The following is a 17,035-nucleotide window of genomic DNA, read 5'->3' on the forward strand; positions in this document are numbered from 1 at the left end:
TAGCTTTCTGGATTTTATACTCACTGGTTACATATTTATTTATTATAAAGGCTATATAGCACATAAAATACAAATTCACACATTTTATGTAACTGAAATGTTTAATTATGTGGGCTATAGAAAATAATTAAGTTATAGACCATATTTATATGAAACATATACTTATGCATTAACCAAATGTAACACCTGCATATGTGTTTAAAACAAGGCTTTGATTTTGCCACCCCATTTGATTTCCATGCCACCCTAGGAACATTTCTCTAGATTCGCCCCTGGACCTGTCCTGGACCAGCAACACCAAATCAGTGACAAAAAGAGCTCAGCAGCAACTGAAGAAGGTGCACATCCAAACCCATCTTTAACACCTTCTACAGAGGTACCATGCAGAGCATCCTAACCCACTGCATCACAGTCTGGTATGGAAACTGCCACGCGTCCAACTGCAGAGCCCTGCAGAGGATAGTGTGGGCTGCACAGCGTGTTATTGGCAGCTCTCTACCCAGTCTACAGGTTATTTATACCTCACTGGGAAAGCCACTAGCATCATGGCTGACCCGCATCACCCTTCCCACCAACTGTTTACCACCCTTCCATCCAGAAGACGACTCTGCGTCTTCAGGAGCAGGTCAGCAAGATTGTACAATAGCATTTTCCCCCAAAGCAGTTTGACTCCTGAACACCATGGTTCCCTCCTCCACACTGAACTCTCTTCTCCACACACTTCTTGGACTACAAAATACTCTCCTCTAATTATTATTACTATTATGATGTGAACATTTTGTGCCCTTAAATCTTACTGTGTTAATGACCCCTGCATCAGCACCATGTTTGGAATAGCAGTGGAGAAGACATAGACTCAGTGCTGCAGACATGTGAGCAAAGAAAGCTTCTAGAAGAGTAAAGACTAGCTAGAAGAATGAAGATTCACAGAGTAAATGTGAAAATTCATCACAGAGCTCTATGCACTTGATTAACTGACCGTGAGCAAGTTTGTTAGTCTGGAGCATTCAGATCCACCCCAAAGACTGTTCAGTGCTCACAGAAACTGCACAATACCCAAGAGCTGCATCTGAGCCTCTGCAGGCCTTAAACAGCATGTTAAATGTAAACATTCATGACAGTTTAATTAGAAAAAGACAAAACACGCATGGTTGGTTTCGAAGGGCCGCCAGGAGAAAGCTTATTGTCTCTAAGAAGAACACAACAACTCAGTTGAGGTTTGCAAATTTGCCCTTGAAGGCTTCTGGAGCAACATATTTTTAAAAGATGAGACCAAAGTGGAGGTTTGGCCATAATGCACAGCAGTACCTTAAGCAAAAATCAAACACAGCACAAACACCTCAAATCCACTGTCAAGTATGTATTAAATCAAGTTCTTTGTATTCTTTAACGGCCAAAAAAGACACGGCTCAAAGTGGTCTAACTCAAAAAATGATCTTTAATTTTACATTTTCCGGAAAATGGAGACTTAGCACAGAAACGCCAGCTTAAGTCTGAAAACATTAGAAGCCAGCATGGTTATATAGTTCCACTGCACGTCACACACACTCAGTTTACTTAGTTCCTCTTTTTTTTGTGTCTGATTTATTAATATGCCTGTGCACTAAAACTTCCTGTGCAGCTTGCAATAACTTCCCCTTTCTGAAGTCTTTTGCCAGGGCAACCTGTCACCCTTTGTCTGAACTTAGTTTCACTCTGTCTGGTCCTCATATTCTGCAGAAACATGCCGTTTCCTGTCAGCCTGTGACCTGGTCAAGTCTGGGCCTCTCATAAAACAATCTAATCAGCAAATGAGCATTAAGAATATATATTTATTTCTTAACATATGCTGGTTCAATTGTGGTGATTTGAGCTTGTTCTGCAGACACAAGCAATAAGCACCTTGCAGTCGACGAACTCCTCTGTATGCCAAAGTTTTCTAGAGTCAAATGTGAGGCCGTCTGTCCGACAGCTAAAGCTTCTCCTAAATTAGGCCATGCAACAGGATAATGAGCCCAAACACAGCAGCAAATCTACTGCATGGAAGTCCAGACCTCAACCTGACAGAAATGCTGTGTATAAAGAAATGCTTGCAAATGTCGATGAACTGAAGTTATTGCTGCTAACTGCTGGTTCTGTAAACGACTCAATCATAGAATGATTACGATATTGAAAAAAACAAATGTCTGAATCCTAAATTGTGGATATCCTATTGTTGTGATCTAAAATGTAACACTAAATGTGATTAAAACACTAAAAATCTGGACTCCTGTGCTCAACGACTGCAAGGATCAGCAGCCCGAGGAAAACACAAAATACACATGACCCCGTAACAAAGACAATTAATTCTTGAATGAAGACATTGATCTGACTTTTTAAAATTTTGCCAATTGTGTTTATTATTAAATTATTGAGGAAATAGAAAGGGGGGGGGGGGGGGGGGGGGGAGAGGTTGTAAAGAAGAAGGTAAAGGAAAGGGATAGAAAGGAGGAAAGAGATAGAGGAGAGAAAACCCCAACAATCCCCTCTGAGCAAGCACTAGGTGCGACAGTGGATAGGAAAAACTCCCTTTAAAGGAAGAAACCTATGACAGAACCAGGCTCTAGAGGGGGCAGTCAACTGTCGGGACTGGTTGGGGGGTGAGGGTGAAAAGAGAGAGAGGGGGGAGGGAGATGGGACAGGTGATAGGAGTTAAAGGGAGACAGGGGAGGGAGAGGTGTCAGGAGGGAAAGGGAGAGAAAGGGAGAGGAGAGGTGAAAGTTAAGATGGAACAGAGGTGGAGGGAGACGAGGTGACATCAGCAGTAGAAAAAGTAGAAAAAGTAGAAAAAGCAGGAGTGTCCCTCCTCCAGAAGAAGCGGAAGCGTTTTTTCTTCTTTTCCATCAGCTTTTCCACGAGCACTTTTTTCTCTAGGATGAGGGTTCTCAGCTGATCGATTGTTTCTGTATTCTCCTGCTCAAGTCTCTTGCATGTTTTCTCCACTTCTTCTAATTTGGCTTGTTTGCCTTCTTTCTGCTTTATTTCCTGTTGTTCTTGGTCTTGAAGCAGCTCTTGATATTTGTGCAGTGTTTCATCAAGCTTTACCTGCAGCGCTCCGTATTGTTCCTGCACACCTTGGAGTTGGCACTGCATGTCTCTCTGGTTAATGTCCAGTTTTTCCTTCTCTTCAAGGATTTCTTTATTCTTTTGCAGAGCTTCATCAAGCATTACTTGCAAGCCGTCGTTGTGTTTCTCGATGTTCTGAAGCTTGCAATCCAGATGTTTCTGTTTCATGTCTTGCTGTTCTCTCTCTTGAAGGAAATCTTTATTTCTTTGCAGTGCTTTATCAAGCTTTATTTTCAGCGCTGTGTATTTTTCCTGCACGTCTTCAAGCTTGCAGTCCGTTTGTTTCTGTTTAATTTCTTGTTGCTTTTGTTCTTGAAGCAACTCCTTATTTTTGTTCAGTGTTTTATCAAGCTTTACCTGAAGCGCTTTGTATTTTTCCTCCATGCCTTTGAGTTTGCACTGCTTCATGTCCTGTTGTTCTTTTTCTTGGAGGAGTTCTTTAATTTTTTTCAGAGCTTCATTAAGCTTGATTTGCAAGCCTTTGTTGTGTTTCTCCATGTCCTGAAGCTTGAAATTCATTTCCTTCTGTTTTATCTCCTGTAGCCTTTTTTCTTGAAGAAACTCTTCCTTTGTGTGCAGTCTTTCATCAAGCTTTGCCTGCAGTGCTCTGTTTTTCTCCTGCATGTCTTGGAGTTGGCACTGCATGTCTCTCTGGTTTATTTTCAGGTGTTCGTTCTCTTCAAGGATTTCTTTATTGTTTTTTCTCTGAGACATGTTTGAATCTGTAAACTGTCACTCTCAAAAGTATTGAAATTTTTAACAAGATTTCTCTGGCGAACGTTTGAATGCTGCGAACATAAATGCTGCGAATAACGGACTAAAAGTGGTTGTGTCTCACTCCTGTTTGAGGGTTTTTTAAGATCAAAGGATCAAAGGACAAAGTGGTCATAAGATTCTAAACGTGTCATAGTTGCCATGGCGGCAGTGTAGTTTACTTTTTGCATTTGAAAATAAACATTGGGCTGATTTTAACACCATTACAAGAAGTGTTGTTAATCATTCTTTTTAAATCATAATCAGGTTTCCACAAATTGTTTTTTAATTTAGTAGAACTCAAAATGTTTGTCAGTGGGTCAACAATTCATAAAGCACCTTCAGGAACATCAAGTTATTCTTAGTACTGCATACTTGCAATGAATAAGTTCTCCTAACAGTCATCTTAATTAAACTTTACTCAATTTTTTGGAGGTAACGAGTTTGCATAGTTTTTTGAGTTCTGGGAACTACTTAGATTTTACAGTGCAGTAGTTTGAACATTTATAATAACATTTCTGCAAACTGGAACAAACCTGTCTCCTTTTCTAGAACTGTTGCTAACACTTTTGAGATGAACATGAATCTTCCATCATGAAGATAGAGAGTGACAAATGTTACTTATCTTGTTTTGTTTATATCTAAAGTTTAAAAACAAAAAAGAAACTTTTGAAATTACCTGGACTGCCTCAGCCCAGGTGATGTAACATTAGCAAACAGAGGGTTTGATGTTGCAGAATCTTTGGAGCTGTACCATGCTGAACTGAAGAGCCCAGCTTTCACCAAAGTAAGAACTAACTGGCCCCTAGATTGCCAATTTAAATCTCTTAATGCCACCTGCCCTCTCCTACATTCACTGTGGGCTCACCTTGTAGAAAAGAGTTAAGTGTGGAAGAAATGGCAAAAATGTGGAATTGAAAAGCTGAGAGAGAAAAAGAAATGATAAATAAATCAATGTGTCAAATGAACTGACATGTTAGCTGGTGGAGTCCCTGCTGCATTATATATATATATCATCTCTTTTTTATAATAAATAATCAAAAACTTTATTTATCCTCCCTGTATGAACATTCTTGGAGTCCTTGAAGTGATGTGATGTGATTATAATGGTCCAGCTGGTGTGCAGCCATCATATTAGAGTTCTCTTTCTTCTTCTGGTTTAATAAACTTGTTCTTTGATGGTGTCACATTGACAGTGGTTGCAACAACTGCACCTAAAAGGACCCTGAAAAACTGGTGCACAGCCTACAGAGTCTAATAAGTGTCACCACTGTAACCACTGCACAAATGCAATACACTTTCTTTACACTTACTTTACTTAACAGCAACAATAATAATAACAATAATATTTTAAATAATAATATAATATAACTAGTACTACTACTAATGATGCCAATAACAACAAATTTATAATAATAATCATGTAAAAAATACCAGTAATAATAACAATAATAATAATAAAACTTCTATTTATTTATTTCTGCAGTGTTAAACTCACCTTATCTGCGCCACCAGGAAGCTTTCTTTGCTTCGTTCCTCTGAGTCTCAGCTGGAGGTGAGACTGGTGCAGCAGAGGTGGCTGGAGTCCCAGGGACCACATGTTGATCCATGTGATCCTTTCGTGCACTCACACTGGAAACACAACGATAACAGAGAAGATCAGTCTGCTGTAATGCACTCAAACTGCACTCAGTGCCTCAAGAAAGTCATCTGAACCGACTGCATGAAGCTGTTGACTCCACAGAGGGAAGAAATCTACAACTTACACAGTAAAAACTGATTCAGCTCAAATATTCAGACCAATATTTACTTTCAAACCAGAAAACTGTGCATGCATGTTTATGTGTGTATTTATAAATGTACAACATCAACATAATTTTCATCTCACAGCAAAGATCTTACTTTTTTAGAGGGGCCTTCTCCTCTCCAACACCCACAGTAACCTCCTTTATTATAGGATTCAAATAAATCAAAGAGCATTTGATTAAATAAGAACTGTGCTGCACAAAAACAGCAACTTTTAAAAAATATATCAAAAAACATGACATATCAGGCTGTCCCTTTCTCCTTCTTAGAGTCCAGAAAAACATGTTTGCACTGGTTGCTGTTTGAGAAAATAATCTGTATAACTTGTAAAGTTTTTACAAGACACTTCTCCTTCTCTCTGCAATCTCCAACTCCGGTTTGCAAAAGTCTGAATGTGTGTGAACTTACAGTCCTCTAAATGTGACACCTACAGAACGTGTTTGAGTTAGCAGGTAAGGCTAAAACAGCTAAATCAAACATAGACATGGTTACCATAGTTATAATAATAAACTTTATAATGTGTTGCTAACATTTTGGTTGTTGTGATGATTCAAATTTGTTCAGTAAACCTCATCAAAATGAACACGTGTCGACAGAAGCATATATTTGGATCTCACATCTTCTTATTAAATGTAGCTATTGTCAAATAAACTGAAATCTGGGACTTACCCAACACTAATATTACATATATTACTTCAAATCACCAATTTAATTAATGGGTTTGTTTAAAACACAACGCACATGTGAAAATAACAGTAGCCAGCTGCTGCCACAAGATGGAAGCAAACTAAATGTTCACAGAGAGATTTCTTTACTTTGGGACATTTAATCAATGTGTATTATTACACTTGATTAAACAAACATAAATCTGGAAGAGTGGAGGACAAAAGAAGATGTTTCAAACCTACTACCCCCCCCCCCCCCCCCCCCCCCCCTCCAATATCTACACCAGCTGAATAGCATCTTAAAGTCACATCTTTAAGAAACAGACAAAAGTCCAGCAAAGTCCCCACACAGGACCTGAGAGATGCATCTGAACCTTCAGTTCACTCCAAGATCACACATGTGCAGGAGAACTGAGTGCTGCTGTCAGATTTAAAAGTGCTGTAAACATGATGATACTGTCTTTGTTAAACAGCCGAACAGGTTTATAAAGTATCATTACCTAAAAATAGTGAAATAAATATCTCTAAATCTACTAAATGTAGCATTTTAAATTTGGACAGTTTACAGCAGCTGATTAAACAATCGAGACAGATGTGTAGTAAAACATTTATTTAGTGTTTCAAATCAAAAACAAACAGAGCAGAGATACAGAGAAAGTCTTTTGGTGAAAAAAAGGAGATACTGAACGCTGAGTTTCAATTGGGCGAATGAGGCTGCGTTGAGTGTTCAGACTGAGCAGAAATGCACTGTGCGTGTCCATTTACATCCTTTAGATCCAATCTTGACTCTTTTACCCACTGATATAATAAACCAGTACTTTTTGTTTGTATGTAATATAATCTAAAGCACCCACAGTAACATTTTCCACCACAGGACTGCACTCTAAGGTCAGCATGGCGATGCAGTGGTTAGTTCTGTTGCCTCACAGCAAGAAGGTCGTGCATGTGAATCTGTTGTTTGCATGTTGGGTTCTCTGAGGATGCTCCGGCTCCCTCTCACTGTCCAACAACTTGCTTTTTTAGGTTAATTGTTGATTCTTTTGGGAACTACAATAAACTATTGGGAATGTGATCATGAGTGGTGAACTGTCAAGTGTGTACCCTGAGTTTTACCTCGTGACAGCTGGGATACTCTTCAACCCCCTCTCCAGCAACCCTTAAGTGCTTAAGAGGAAGGAAGAAGGAAAGGAAGGAAGGATAACTACACTTTATGATCTCAGCTGTGATTATTAAAGGTTTGTGCTTTGTACACATTCCCTGTAATGGAAAGAGTAGAGGGGTGTGGTGCTTCTTCACGGCCAGAAGGAGGCACTGTGGAACCATCAAACAAAAGACCCCAGTGCTCTCTGGCACAGCAGCCCCTTACCTGAGCCTGGTTCTGCTGGAGGTTTCTTCTTTTTAAAAAGGAGTTCTTCATGGCCACTGTGGGGTATGTGTTATTGTAGGGTCTTTAGCTTACAGTCTAAAGCACCCCTAGGCAATTGTTGCTGTGATTTGTAATTTTATTTATATAAATAAAATAGAATTGAACTGAAAATTGTAATGAAAAGCAAAACAATAAAAACAATATAAACTTAACTAAAATAAATAACATAAACTCACAATAGAAAGTAAGTGAAACTAGACAAAATTAAAAACAAATGAAAACATGAAAAAGCAAAACTAGAGTAACTCTGCAGTTACCCCACCCACTGTCGTAGAAGCTGACTAGTGTGAGTGGGCATCAAGGGGCATTGGAGGAGGCTGACTGTAGATGAGCAGCCTGAAGTTTAGAGTGTCGTGGAGACTTAGCAAAACAAAAACACCGTCCCACTTTTAACCCCTGACTTTGACACACGTCGTCTCTTTTTATGCAACAACGTCTGGTGATTAATATAAGAAACAAGACTGCCTTTCATGTGTTTCTGTTAAACTGTTTGAATTCTGTTTGAATTACGTTGTCGCTTGCAATTAGGCTGGAAGTCCCATATCACTCCCATGTTAAAATCCTTACACTGGCGTCTGGTTGGGTACAGATATCAGTTTAAAATCCTCACTTTTATGTTCATATTTTTACAAGGTGAGGCCACCACCTATATCGCGGAGCTTTTTCAACCTTCAAACTCTCTAAACCGGATCCTCAGAGCCAGTGATAGTGGTCTTCTGACTATTCCACGGACCCGTTTGAAAACAAAGGGGGATCGCGCTTTTCAAACCCTAGCTCCAACACTGGAACAGTTTACCTCCCCCACTACACACCATCGACTCTGTGGCTTCATTTAAAAAACAGCTTGAAGCACATCTGTTTAGACAGGCATTTGGGTAATGTTCGTGTGTAATATGTTGTTTGTTTGATACGCTTTTATATTCCCTTGAGAAGCACTTTTTAATAGCTTCATGTCTTAAAAAGTGCTATATAAATAAATTGGATTAACTTACTTACTCTGGCTGCCAGTAAGCGCCAAGGCAAACTTTCATCCCAATCAGCCTTCAGTTCGGTGCAACAAGCAGCAATGATTTAAATGCTGATGGGAGCGTTCTAATGAATCCTTACTTTGACGATGACACACCAATGATTTATGTTTAAAATGAAGTTGTTGGAGAGCCTGTGCAAATAATCTAGAAGTAAAATTAGAGCCTTGATCCTTCTGAATTACTTTGGGAATCCCGAACACAGAAATGAATTGGCTAAAAGCTTAAACTATTCCCTTAGTAGAGCTTTGGGATCAGGATCACATCCAGGTTGTTGTGCTGGTAACTACATAGCAGGGGCTGTTCAGACTTCCTGGGCTGAGAGACAGATTTAGGTGAGTATACTATGTTGACATTTAAACCTGATATTAGTCCCTGTTGCACTGGCATGTGAGATTGTAAAAATGAGAACGTGCCTGTTTTCTTTGACTTGTTGGTCTTTGTGGATGATCCTCAGTTTGAGTTTCTTAGGCTCAAATCCCATTTAGTGTTTAAGATTTTGAATCAAAGGCCAGCGGCAAAAATACTCCTGTTCACAACTTTCAGTCACAAGCTGACACTGAGCCTCTTTAGCAAACCCAACAGCTTTTTAATGTCAAAAGAAGGCTTTTAGCTGCTGCAGACATGAGTAGATCCTACCCTAGAGGTTCTTTCTCCATTTCCATGTGATGTTAGCTCCCTGTCTTCTCTGTCCCTGTGAAAAACAGCAGCTGAACCTTTAGCTAGCAAAAACAAAAACACCGTCCCACTTTTAACCCCTGAGTTTTAAACACATCGTCTCTTTTTATGCGACAACCTCTGGTGATTAATATAAGAAACAAGACTGCCCTTCATGTGTTTCTGTTTAGGCTCAAATCTATTTAACGGTTGGAGGTTTTCTCAGTGTTCATCAGTCACTCACCTGTGTGTATGTGGCACTGTGGCTTAGTTGGTTAAAGTGCCTGTCTAGTAAGTATTAAACTAGAAAACAGGAGATCCTGGGTTCAACTCCCAGCAGTGCCTAAAAGATAGTAGTTTTGTCTGTTCTCAGTCATCCAGGGCCTGTTAGTGTGGTGGCTGTAGCTCAGGTGGCAGAGCGGATCAGCCACTAAAAGAACGTCGGTGGTTCAATCCCAGGCTGCTCCAGTCTGCATGCCAAATATCCTTGGGCAAGATACTAACCCCATGTTGCTCTCCGATGCATCCATCGGAGTGTGAATGTGTATGAATGTTAGATACTTAAGCTTAGAAGTGCTTGTGTGATTGGGTGAATGAATTAGCTGTATAAAGCGCTTTGAGTGCTCGGACAGAGTAGAAAAGCGCTAAATAAGAACCAGTCCATTTACCATTTGTTAGTCTAAGGAGCTTTGAAAGATGAGTGTCCGGATCCCTTTAAGGGACACATCCCACTGGTGTATAAATACCTGGGACTCTCCACCATTTCATTTTAGCAAGGGTCTCAAACTCACGGCTTACCTCACTCCTACTTGGGGCCCGTATATTGACCTGAAGAAATATAATGCAGTTTCGCCATTGAAGTTACGTTTGTTGTTATGGAGGATTTGTTTGTTGTTGAGTGCAATGTTAAAATAAGTTCTTTAAAAAGCACAAAATGATTTAATATGAAGGCAATATGAGCAGAGAGCACAAACTTGTTGAGGGATTGGCTGTTAGTTCAGTGCGAGAGTTATTTGTAAAGAAAAATATTTTCATTAGCAGTCAAAACTAACGTGTAAACTTAGAGACCATTTTGACGTTTGACCAGAGTGCTCTCTCAGCTGCAGCGTAATATTAAAATCCACTTCAAAAGACGCTCATCACATGTTTATAGTTTATTTAAAAACTTCAATGACACTGGCCAGAAAGAGAGTACCAAGTTGTTTGTTTGGTAGTTCAGTGAAAGGCTTCAGTTAATTAAGAATGTGAAAATAATTAATTCAGCTTTGCAGTTTTGTCTTGTTATTCAATATTTGAAAATAAAAAACGAACACAACACTAGATTTTTGGAAATATTTGTGGATGTTTTCTACTTGGCCAAGGCCAATGAGGTCATTCATATCAGATCTCTTAGCTGCCCCTAAATGAGTTACTATGGGAACATGTGTGATTTGCAGCTGTAGAGAACATCTCACTGATTGCTGGATCAAATAGAGGCTAAACAATATTTTGGTCTTGTAGACAACATCTGGGCTCGTCCGGGATTTGAACCCGGGATCTCTCGCACCCTAAGCGAGAATCATACCCCTAGACCAACGAGCCACACAAAAAAAGGCACCAAGTCTTTTTCCGAAAGTTACATATAAGAGCAAATGAAGCGGCATGTATGAAAGATTGTCGTGAAAGCTACCAGTCAAAAGTTTGGACACACATTGTCAGGGTTTTTCTATATTGTAGGTACAAACTGAAGACGTCAAATAAATGAAGCAAGAAATATGGAATCATGTACCATCAAAAAGAATGATAAATAAGTAAATATGTTTTATATTTTAGATTCCTGGAAGTAGCCATGGTTTGCTTATTTCACAGTGCCACAAAACCTTCTCTCAATGAGCATCATGATATATGAAATGGTTTTCACTTCACAGATGTGCCTTTTTAGGGTTCATTTGTAGGATTTCTCTTTAGCACATTTTCACATGAACGTCATACATCACCCAGAAAAACATCAATCACAAACCTATACTCTGCGTTTTTTCAACTCGCTGCAGATGTTTGACCGGCCCATGCCACCGAGCAGCAGCCATTATAAATTCAACCTCAGTGATTTCCACCCTGCTATTAATGTTAACAACCTCAGGCTTCACAGTGCAAATTTTAAAAGAGAGTGGAGAGCCTTGCCAACAGCTCCTTAAGCTCTAATTGGAGAGTACAGTCATATAAACATGCAATTAGACTTAAATAACATATTTGAAGAATTGAATTGTGGGATGAAAAAACAAACGATTTAGATATCAATGAGTTTTTAAGGACACTTCAAGTTAGGCAAATGAAGAATGAGTGAAGTGAAGAATAACATGGATTAAAATACAAGTGTTGCTCTTTATTAACCTGTTGCATTGGCGAATCAATGTTAGCTATACAGGTGAACATACTCAGAGTGGGTAGAGTGAGGCTTTGTTACACCTTCTCTCTGAACACATCACCAGGTAATTTTATCAGCGCAAGCTCATCTAAAAATGTCAATAACTGATCAAATGAACCAGGACAATGAGGAGAGTCATGAAGTTTATTAGAAATAACCAAATGAAATCATACAAAAGCAGCCTGTGTGAGTGACTTTTTTCAAGATCACTACACACACACACCCATTTCCTGCTCAATAGTACTCCACAACTAAAACTCTCCACCAACTACTAACTTTGGTTATGGAGTTGATAAACAAATGTATTCAAACATAATAATAATATGGATCTGTGTGCACAACTCTGTTCACAACAATCCCAATTTGTACTCCACCATCATGTGTGGCTCACCCATCACTTCACTGTGGGCTGGATCTACAAAGGAAAAAGACAAAAGCACAGTATAAGCTATGGTTTCACGTCAACACACATATCACTGAAGGTGTAAAAGTGAAGGACAAGGTTCCCACCGTTGAGGATGTCTTCAAATCCAATGGACTCATCGCTGTTTCGCAGCGTATCGAGAGCCAAATTTGAGCTCTGTAGGAATGGGAGACGCTGGATCTGGAGGGAAGAAACCGTTGGTGTCAGGACTGAGAAGGAAAAAAGAAAAACAAAACACGAGAACACCTGCAAAAGGACTGCAGCTACCTGTCGGGCCGCCCTGTACTCCATTTGCAGTTTTAGAGGAGCGTGAAGACCCTGGATGTTTCTGAGTGTTGAGAAATTCATCTTATCTTGGTTCAACTGGAACTGCTCATGGAGAAACACAGAAAATAGTGAGATTAGAGCAGGGCGATATGACCAAAAATATTTATCACGATATACATTTGAAAATTTGCGATAACGATATAACTGACGATATAATTGTCACTAGACAAAATACTTTAAAACTCCACAACTTTATTAGTGCAAAAAACCTCATCAATGTATTTTCACTTAAACAAGCAGCTGTTTTTATGTGCATTAAAGTTATATAAAAATGTAACAGTGCAAATTCCTTGCTGACAGTTTAACCAAAAGGCATTTCCAGTGGAAATTGGCCGACATATCCTCAGCATAACCATGTATAATATCCACAAAACTTAAAAAGAGGTTATAAACACACAATACGGTAATATTATGTTGAAGCACAGTACGTATCACTCCGCGAGGCTCCTGCCTAATATAGCCGTAATGCTCCGACAATCCATCAAGCAGTGCGGGTTCGTAGCTTAGCAAAGTCGTACTAAAACATTTGACAGATTTTCGAGTGCCGTGTACGACATAAAATCGTTTCGAGGTCAGTAAACACAACCAGAATTCATACAAAAGGCACACGGGATTATAAGGGGCACTGTCGATTTTCAGAAAAATCAAAGGACTGATTTTAAGTGTGCCGTATTTTCCAAACAACACGGTAATAATGACGGCCTGCTAGTATGCTTTACCAAAAATAGTGCTTTGTTGTGTATCTGACAGACGAAAGCTAAACCAGTTCAACACCACTGAAGTTGCAGCATTTTTACAAACCAATTCTGGTTCATCCGTTTCATTTAACGATCCACGTTCGCTCTTCTCATTCTGCGTCGCCGCCATATGCATATGTAAACCTAGGCACTGCGCATGCGCGTTTTACCCATATTCTATCACGATATTTCATTTTCCTATTGTTGCCCAAAATTACACCGGTATTACCGTGAACGGTATGATATAGCCCAGCCCTAAGTGAGATACCCACAGAAATGTATTTTTACTACTTGCACTTTGTGTCTATTGTGATTAAACTGAGCTGCATTTGACAAAAAAGTAATTTTTTATAGTAAAACCAAGCACAAAACACAAATACCATTTAAGCATTTCATGAAGACAGCATTAATTGGTTTAATGACTCACATTTTTTTCTGACAGCTCCAGCGGGTGGCTTGGAAGCAGTTCATTCTTAACACTGGTAAATCTGTTTAATAAAAGTAGAAGAGAAAAAACAGTATTACAAAAAGCACATTGTTCTTTATTTGGAGGCTAATACAAAATGTGTTTTTTGAGGTTAGCATGCAACAGAGTTTTATTTTTAACAGTTTCTCACCAACTACGGAGGGAGCCCTGCACTCCGTAAGCTCCCTGTGGAGAGAACCCAGCCACAGGTACACTGTCCTTAAGCTGAGAGCGAAGTCCTCTGGAATTCTGTAGTCCACATCAAAGACATACATAAACCATTTACATTTGATAACACTTAGCTAATGGCTATCTAATGTAGCTAATAGTAACAAATACTGGAAGTTGTATTTATCTAAGGGACCTTGTGGCTAACCTAAGCGCTAGCTGGCATTAGCTCGAGTGACTAATCAAATTCACAGCTACTCAGTTTGGGCACGGTTAAAGACAAACAACTTCACCACCGAGACTTCAAATGATCACATAGATTATTAAAGCAGAGAGAGTACGCAACAACAAGGTTTAAGATATTTAAAAATATGGTATAGGGATTAAAAACGCTATCATACCATTCTCACTTTGTTTGTTCCCCTTTGCTTTCGATACACTGCTGTATCCGGTAGCGTCTCGTTTTGATGACGACACATCCGCTGATAGCTTATGTACAGAATCCCGTCTTTCCAGTTAAACAGACAATGGTGTGCTGTACAGTATGTAAAGTATACGAAATCAATTCGTTATCACGTAATTGAAGATATAAACATGAACTCTATGCCAACTTCGTGTGGGGGAATGATTATGATCATGATAAATACATATGCGTCCTCCATGCTTAACGTGAGGGGGTATAGCTCAGTGGTAAAGCATTTGAGTGCAGATCAAGAGGTCCCCGGTTCAAATCCGGGTGCCCCCTATTTTTCAGTTTTGCATTAGTCATTTGCAAAACTTTAATTTGTCACAAAAATCATAACTGAAATGAAAATCTGAATAATGGCTCAGAGCTACTCTTCGGTGCAGTAGAAGTGCTAACATGCTAACATAATTTAATGAGCAGACTTGTTCCAAACAGTCAGACTGAACTTACAAGAGGAAAATAAAAATACATACCTCACAGTAACTGCACTTGTAGAGTCTCTTTCTGGTGTGGATCTGTTGGTGTTGTCTCAGGTGACGAGGTGCTTTAAAAGTCTTCTCACACAGGTCACATTGATAAGGTCTCTCCTCAGTGTGGGTAAACATGTGGCGTTGTAACTGTGCGTCTGTTGTAAAGTATTTGCCACACTGATCACACCAGTACACATCTTTGGTACGGTCTCTCTCCAGTGTGGATGAGCTGATGTTGTTTTAGTTTAGACTTCCAGGTAAAATCCTTCCCACACTCGTCACAGGTGTTTTTTCTCTCTCTCTTTCTTCTGTGAGGTTTGTCGGCCTCCTGAGAGCGCTGACTTCTCGGTCCATGTTGGTCCTGCAGTGACAGAGATACAAACAGAGGCAGTGAGTGAAATGCATTCATTGAACAAACTGAAGCTTCAAACTCCCTCCATTAACACTAGTTTTAAACCTGAAGGTGGAGTGTGGAACCAAACACCTTAAAGGTCTCTTATCTCCACCTACTGGTAGTAGGTTTACCAGGTCTGTACTTTTTTATATTTCCTGTCGCTGTTTTCTATTTTCTATTTCTATAATTGTCTAATTTCTTCAATAATAATAAATCAAATGTGACAATTACTAGCTTGGTTCAGTGAAGGATGATGTCAGAGTCTGACTGTAACCTGAGGGTTTTTTTTACTTTTAATCCCTACCTAAAAAAAATAACATTTTTGATTCAAAGACTGCAGTAAAATCCTCAGCAGGTTAGTACAGGACAAGCAGGCAAGTTTACTGTACTGTGATGGATTTAAAGTAATGAACAGTGTGTGACTGGTGCACGGAAACTGTGGTGCTCATGTCAGAGTTAGGTTACATCAAGTGTAGCAGAGATGCACTTAAACTTAAGCTCATGATGCTGACATTCATTCACTGAGCTCCACCCACATACCAACAGTATAGTGTCTAATATAAAGACAGTGTACTGTCAGTGTAGAGAATGGAAATCAGCCAGGACAACTCATGAAACATCTGCTAACATCTGGTTGAATTCACAGAGAGCAGCAGGTCAGCTGATCACAGCCTGTACATTAAGAAAATCTACTGGAGCTCTCAATAGAAATGATTGTGAGCTGTGACTCTTTTCCCCACACTGAGCCACTACAGCTGATTTTAGGGTTGAGTCCTGCTGAATCATCTTCCCTGCCCATTTTCCTCTTTAGAGGCAAAGTCATGTGGGCATTATATACATTACTTTTACATTACATTAATATAGCACAAGGTTCCATTAGTTTAGCATAAAACATATATCAGTACTTCAGCTTTTAATGGAGTATTTCTTAACACTAGTATCTGTCACCTTCTTTGTCAAACTCATTGTTTTCTCTGCAGTGGCTGAGCTGAGTCCAAGTAGCTGAAATTTCCCCTGCTGCTCCGTCAGACTCTTCTCCTCCTGCTGATCAGCTGGGACACAAAACAGAACTTTGTTAGGCTCCACACTGCACTGAAGAGTCAAAGTGTCTCATATGTTCATCTGAGAGCACAAACAACAATTTTAGCCTCCCTGGGTGGGCAACTTGTTTAAAACAGACACAAAAGGTTTGAGCACCGATACCAAATTCAGCAGTATGGCACACCAGTACCAGGAGAGCAATTCCTCTTTAAAAAGGCCCTGGCAAAGAACGAAAACAGAACAATCAATGGAGCTGCATAAACGAGTACAGTGTTTCCCAACCACTGTGCCGCGGCATATACGTGTGCCGTGAGAACTGATCAGGTGTGCCGTGGAAGATTATCCTATCTGAGTGGGTTTAGAAAGCCATGATCTGAGTAACTCTCATCACTCAGTCACACTCCGAGCATTCTGTTCTCTAATGTGTGCCTTCATCCTCTTTGTATATACTCCTCTTATATGTTATTTATTCTTACTGTCTTACTATTTATATTGTTTTCCATGCACAGTTGGTGTGGAGCACCCACAATTTAGTTGAATATGTACAAAGACAATAAAAGACTATTTTATTCTATTCTATATATCTTTGTTCCTCCATTTCAGTTTTGTTTGAAGCTTTAAAAAAATCTGCAGTACATTTAAATGCGATAAGAACACAGATCCCCTCTTAGGGTTTGAGGCTGTATAAGTTTTGAAAATGCATCTCTGGTATCTCTGGCCTA

At 39.5% G+C, this 17,035-nt stretch overlaps 1 protein-coding gene, 3 non-coding genes and 1 pseudogene across 5 annotated transcripts; 2 read left to right on the top strand and 3 right to left on the bottom strand.

Moving 5' to 3' along the window:
* Positions 1–2,433: 2,433 nt before the first annotated feature.
* LOC148101311 (uncharacterized) lies at positions 2,434–3,798 on the bottom strand. Its single transcript, XM_087845496.1, has one exon. The coding sequence runs from the start codon at positions 3,796–3,798 to the stop codon at positions 2,740–2,742; it is 1,059 nt and encodes a 352-aa protein (XP_087701622.1). The 3' UTR covers positions 2,434–2,739.
* A 5,874-nt stretch (positions 3,799–9,672) lies between these two features.
* trnat-agu (transfer RNA threonine (anticodon AGU)) lies at positions 9,673–9,761 on the top strand. The gene is given in 2 exon segments: positions 9,673–9,710; positions 9,726–9,761. It is a non-coding gene; the product is annotated as a tRNA-Thr (tRNA).
* Positions 9,762–10,925: 1,164 nt separating this feature from the next.
* trnap-agg (transfer RNA proline (anticodon AGG)) lies at positions 10,926–10,997 on the bottom strand. Its single transcript has one exon. It is a non-coding gene; the product is annotated as a tRNA-Pro (tRNA).
* A 949-nt stretch (positions 10,998–11,946) lies between these two features.
* On the bottom strand, positions 11,947–16,290 carry LOC148101314 (proteasome maturation protein-like; annotated as a pseudogene). The gene is made up of 8 exons (XR_015719615.1): positions 16,221–16,290; positions 14,882–15,239; positions 14,344–14,477; positions 13,926–14,023; positions 13,736–13,796; positions 12,512–12,613; positions 12,331–12,424; positions 11,947–12,235 (listed from the first exon to the last, which is right to left on the bottom strand). The product of XR_015719615.1 is annotated as a proteasome maturation protein-like (transcript).
* On the top strand, positions 14,616–14,687 carry trnac-gca (transfer RNA cysteine (anticodon GCA)). Its single transcript has one exon. It is a non-coding gene; the product is annotated as a tRNA-Cys (tRNA).
* Positions 16,291–17,035: the final 745 nt, after the last annotated feature.

The sequence above is a fragment of the Neolamprologus brichardi genome, chromosome 9, assembly GCF_056152115.1.
Source record: "Neolamprologus brichardi isolate AB-2024 chromosome 9, ASM5615211v1, whole genome shotgun sequence".
NCBI lineage: Eukaryota > Metazoa > Chordata > Actinopteri > Cichliformes > Cichlidae > Neolamprologus > Neolamprologus brichardi.

Coding starts and splice junctions, on each gene's coding strand:
- LOC148101311 (XM_087845496.1), bottom strand. CDS start 3,798: ATGTCTCAGAGAAAAAACAATAAAGAAATCCTTGAAGAGAACGAACAC.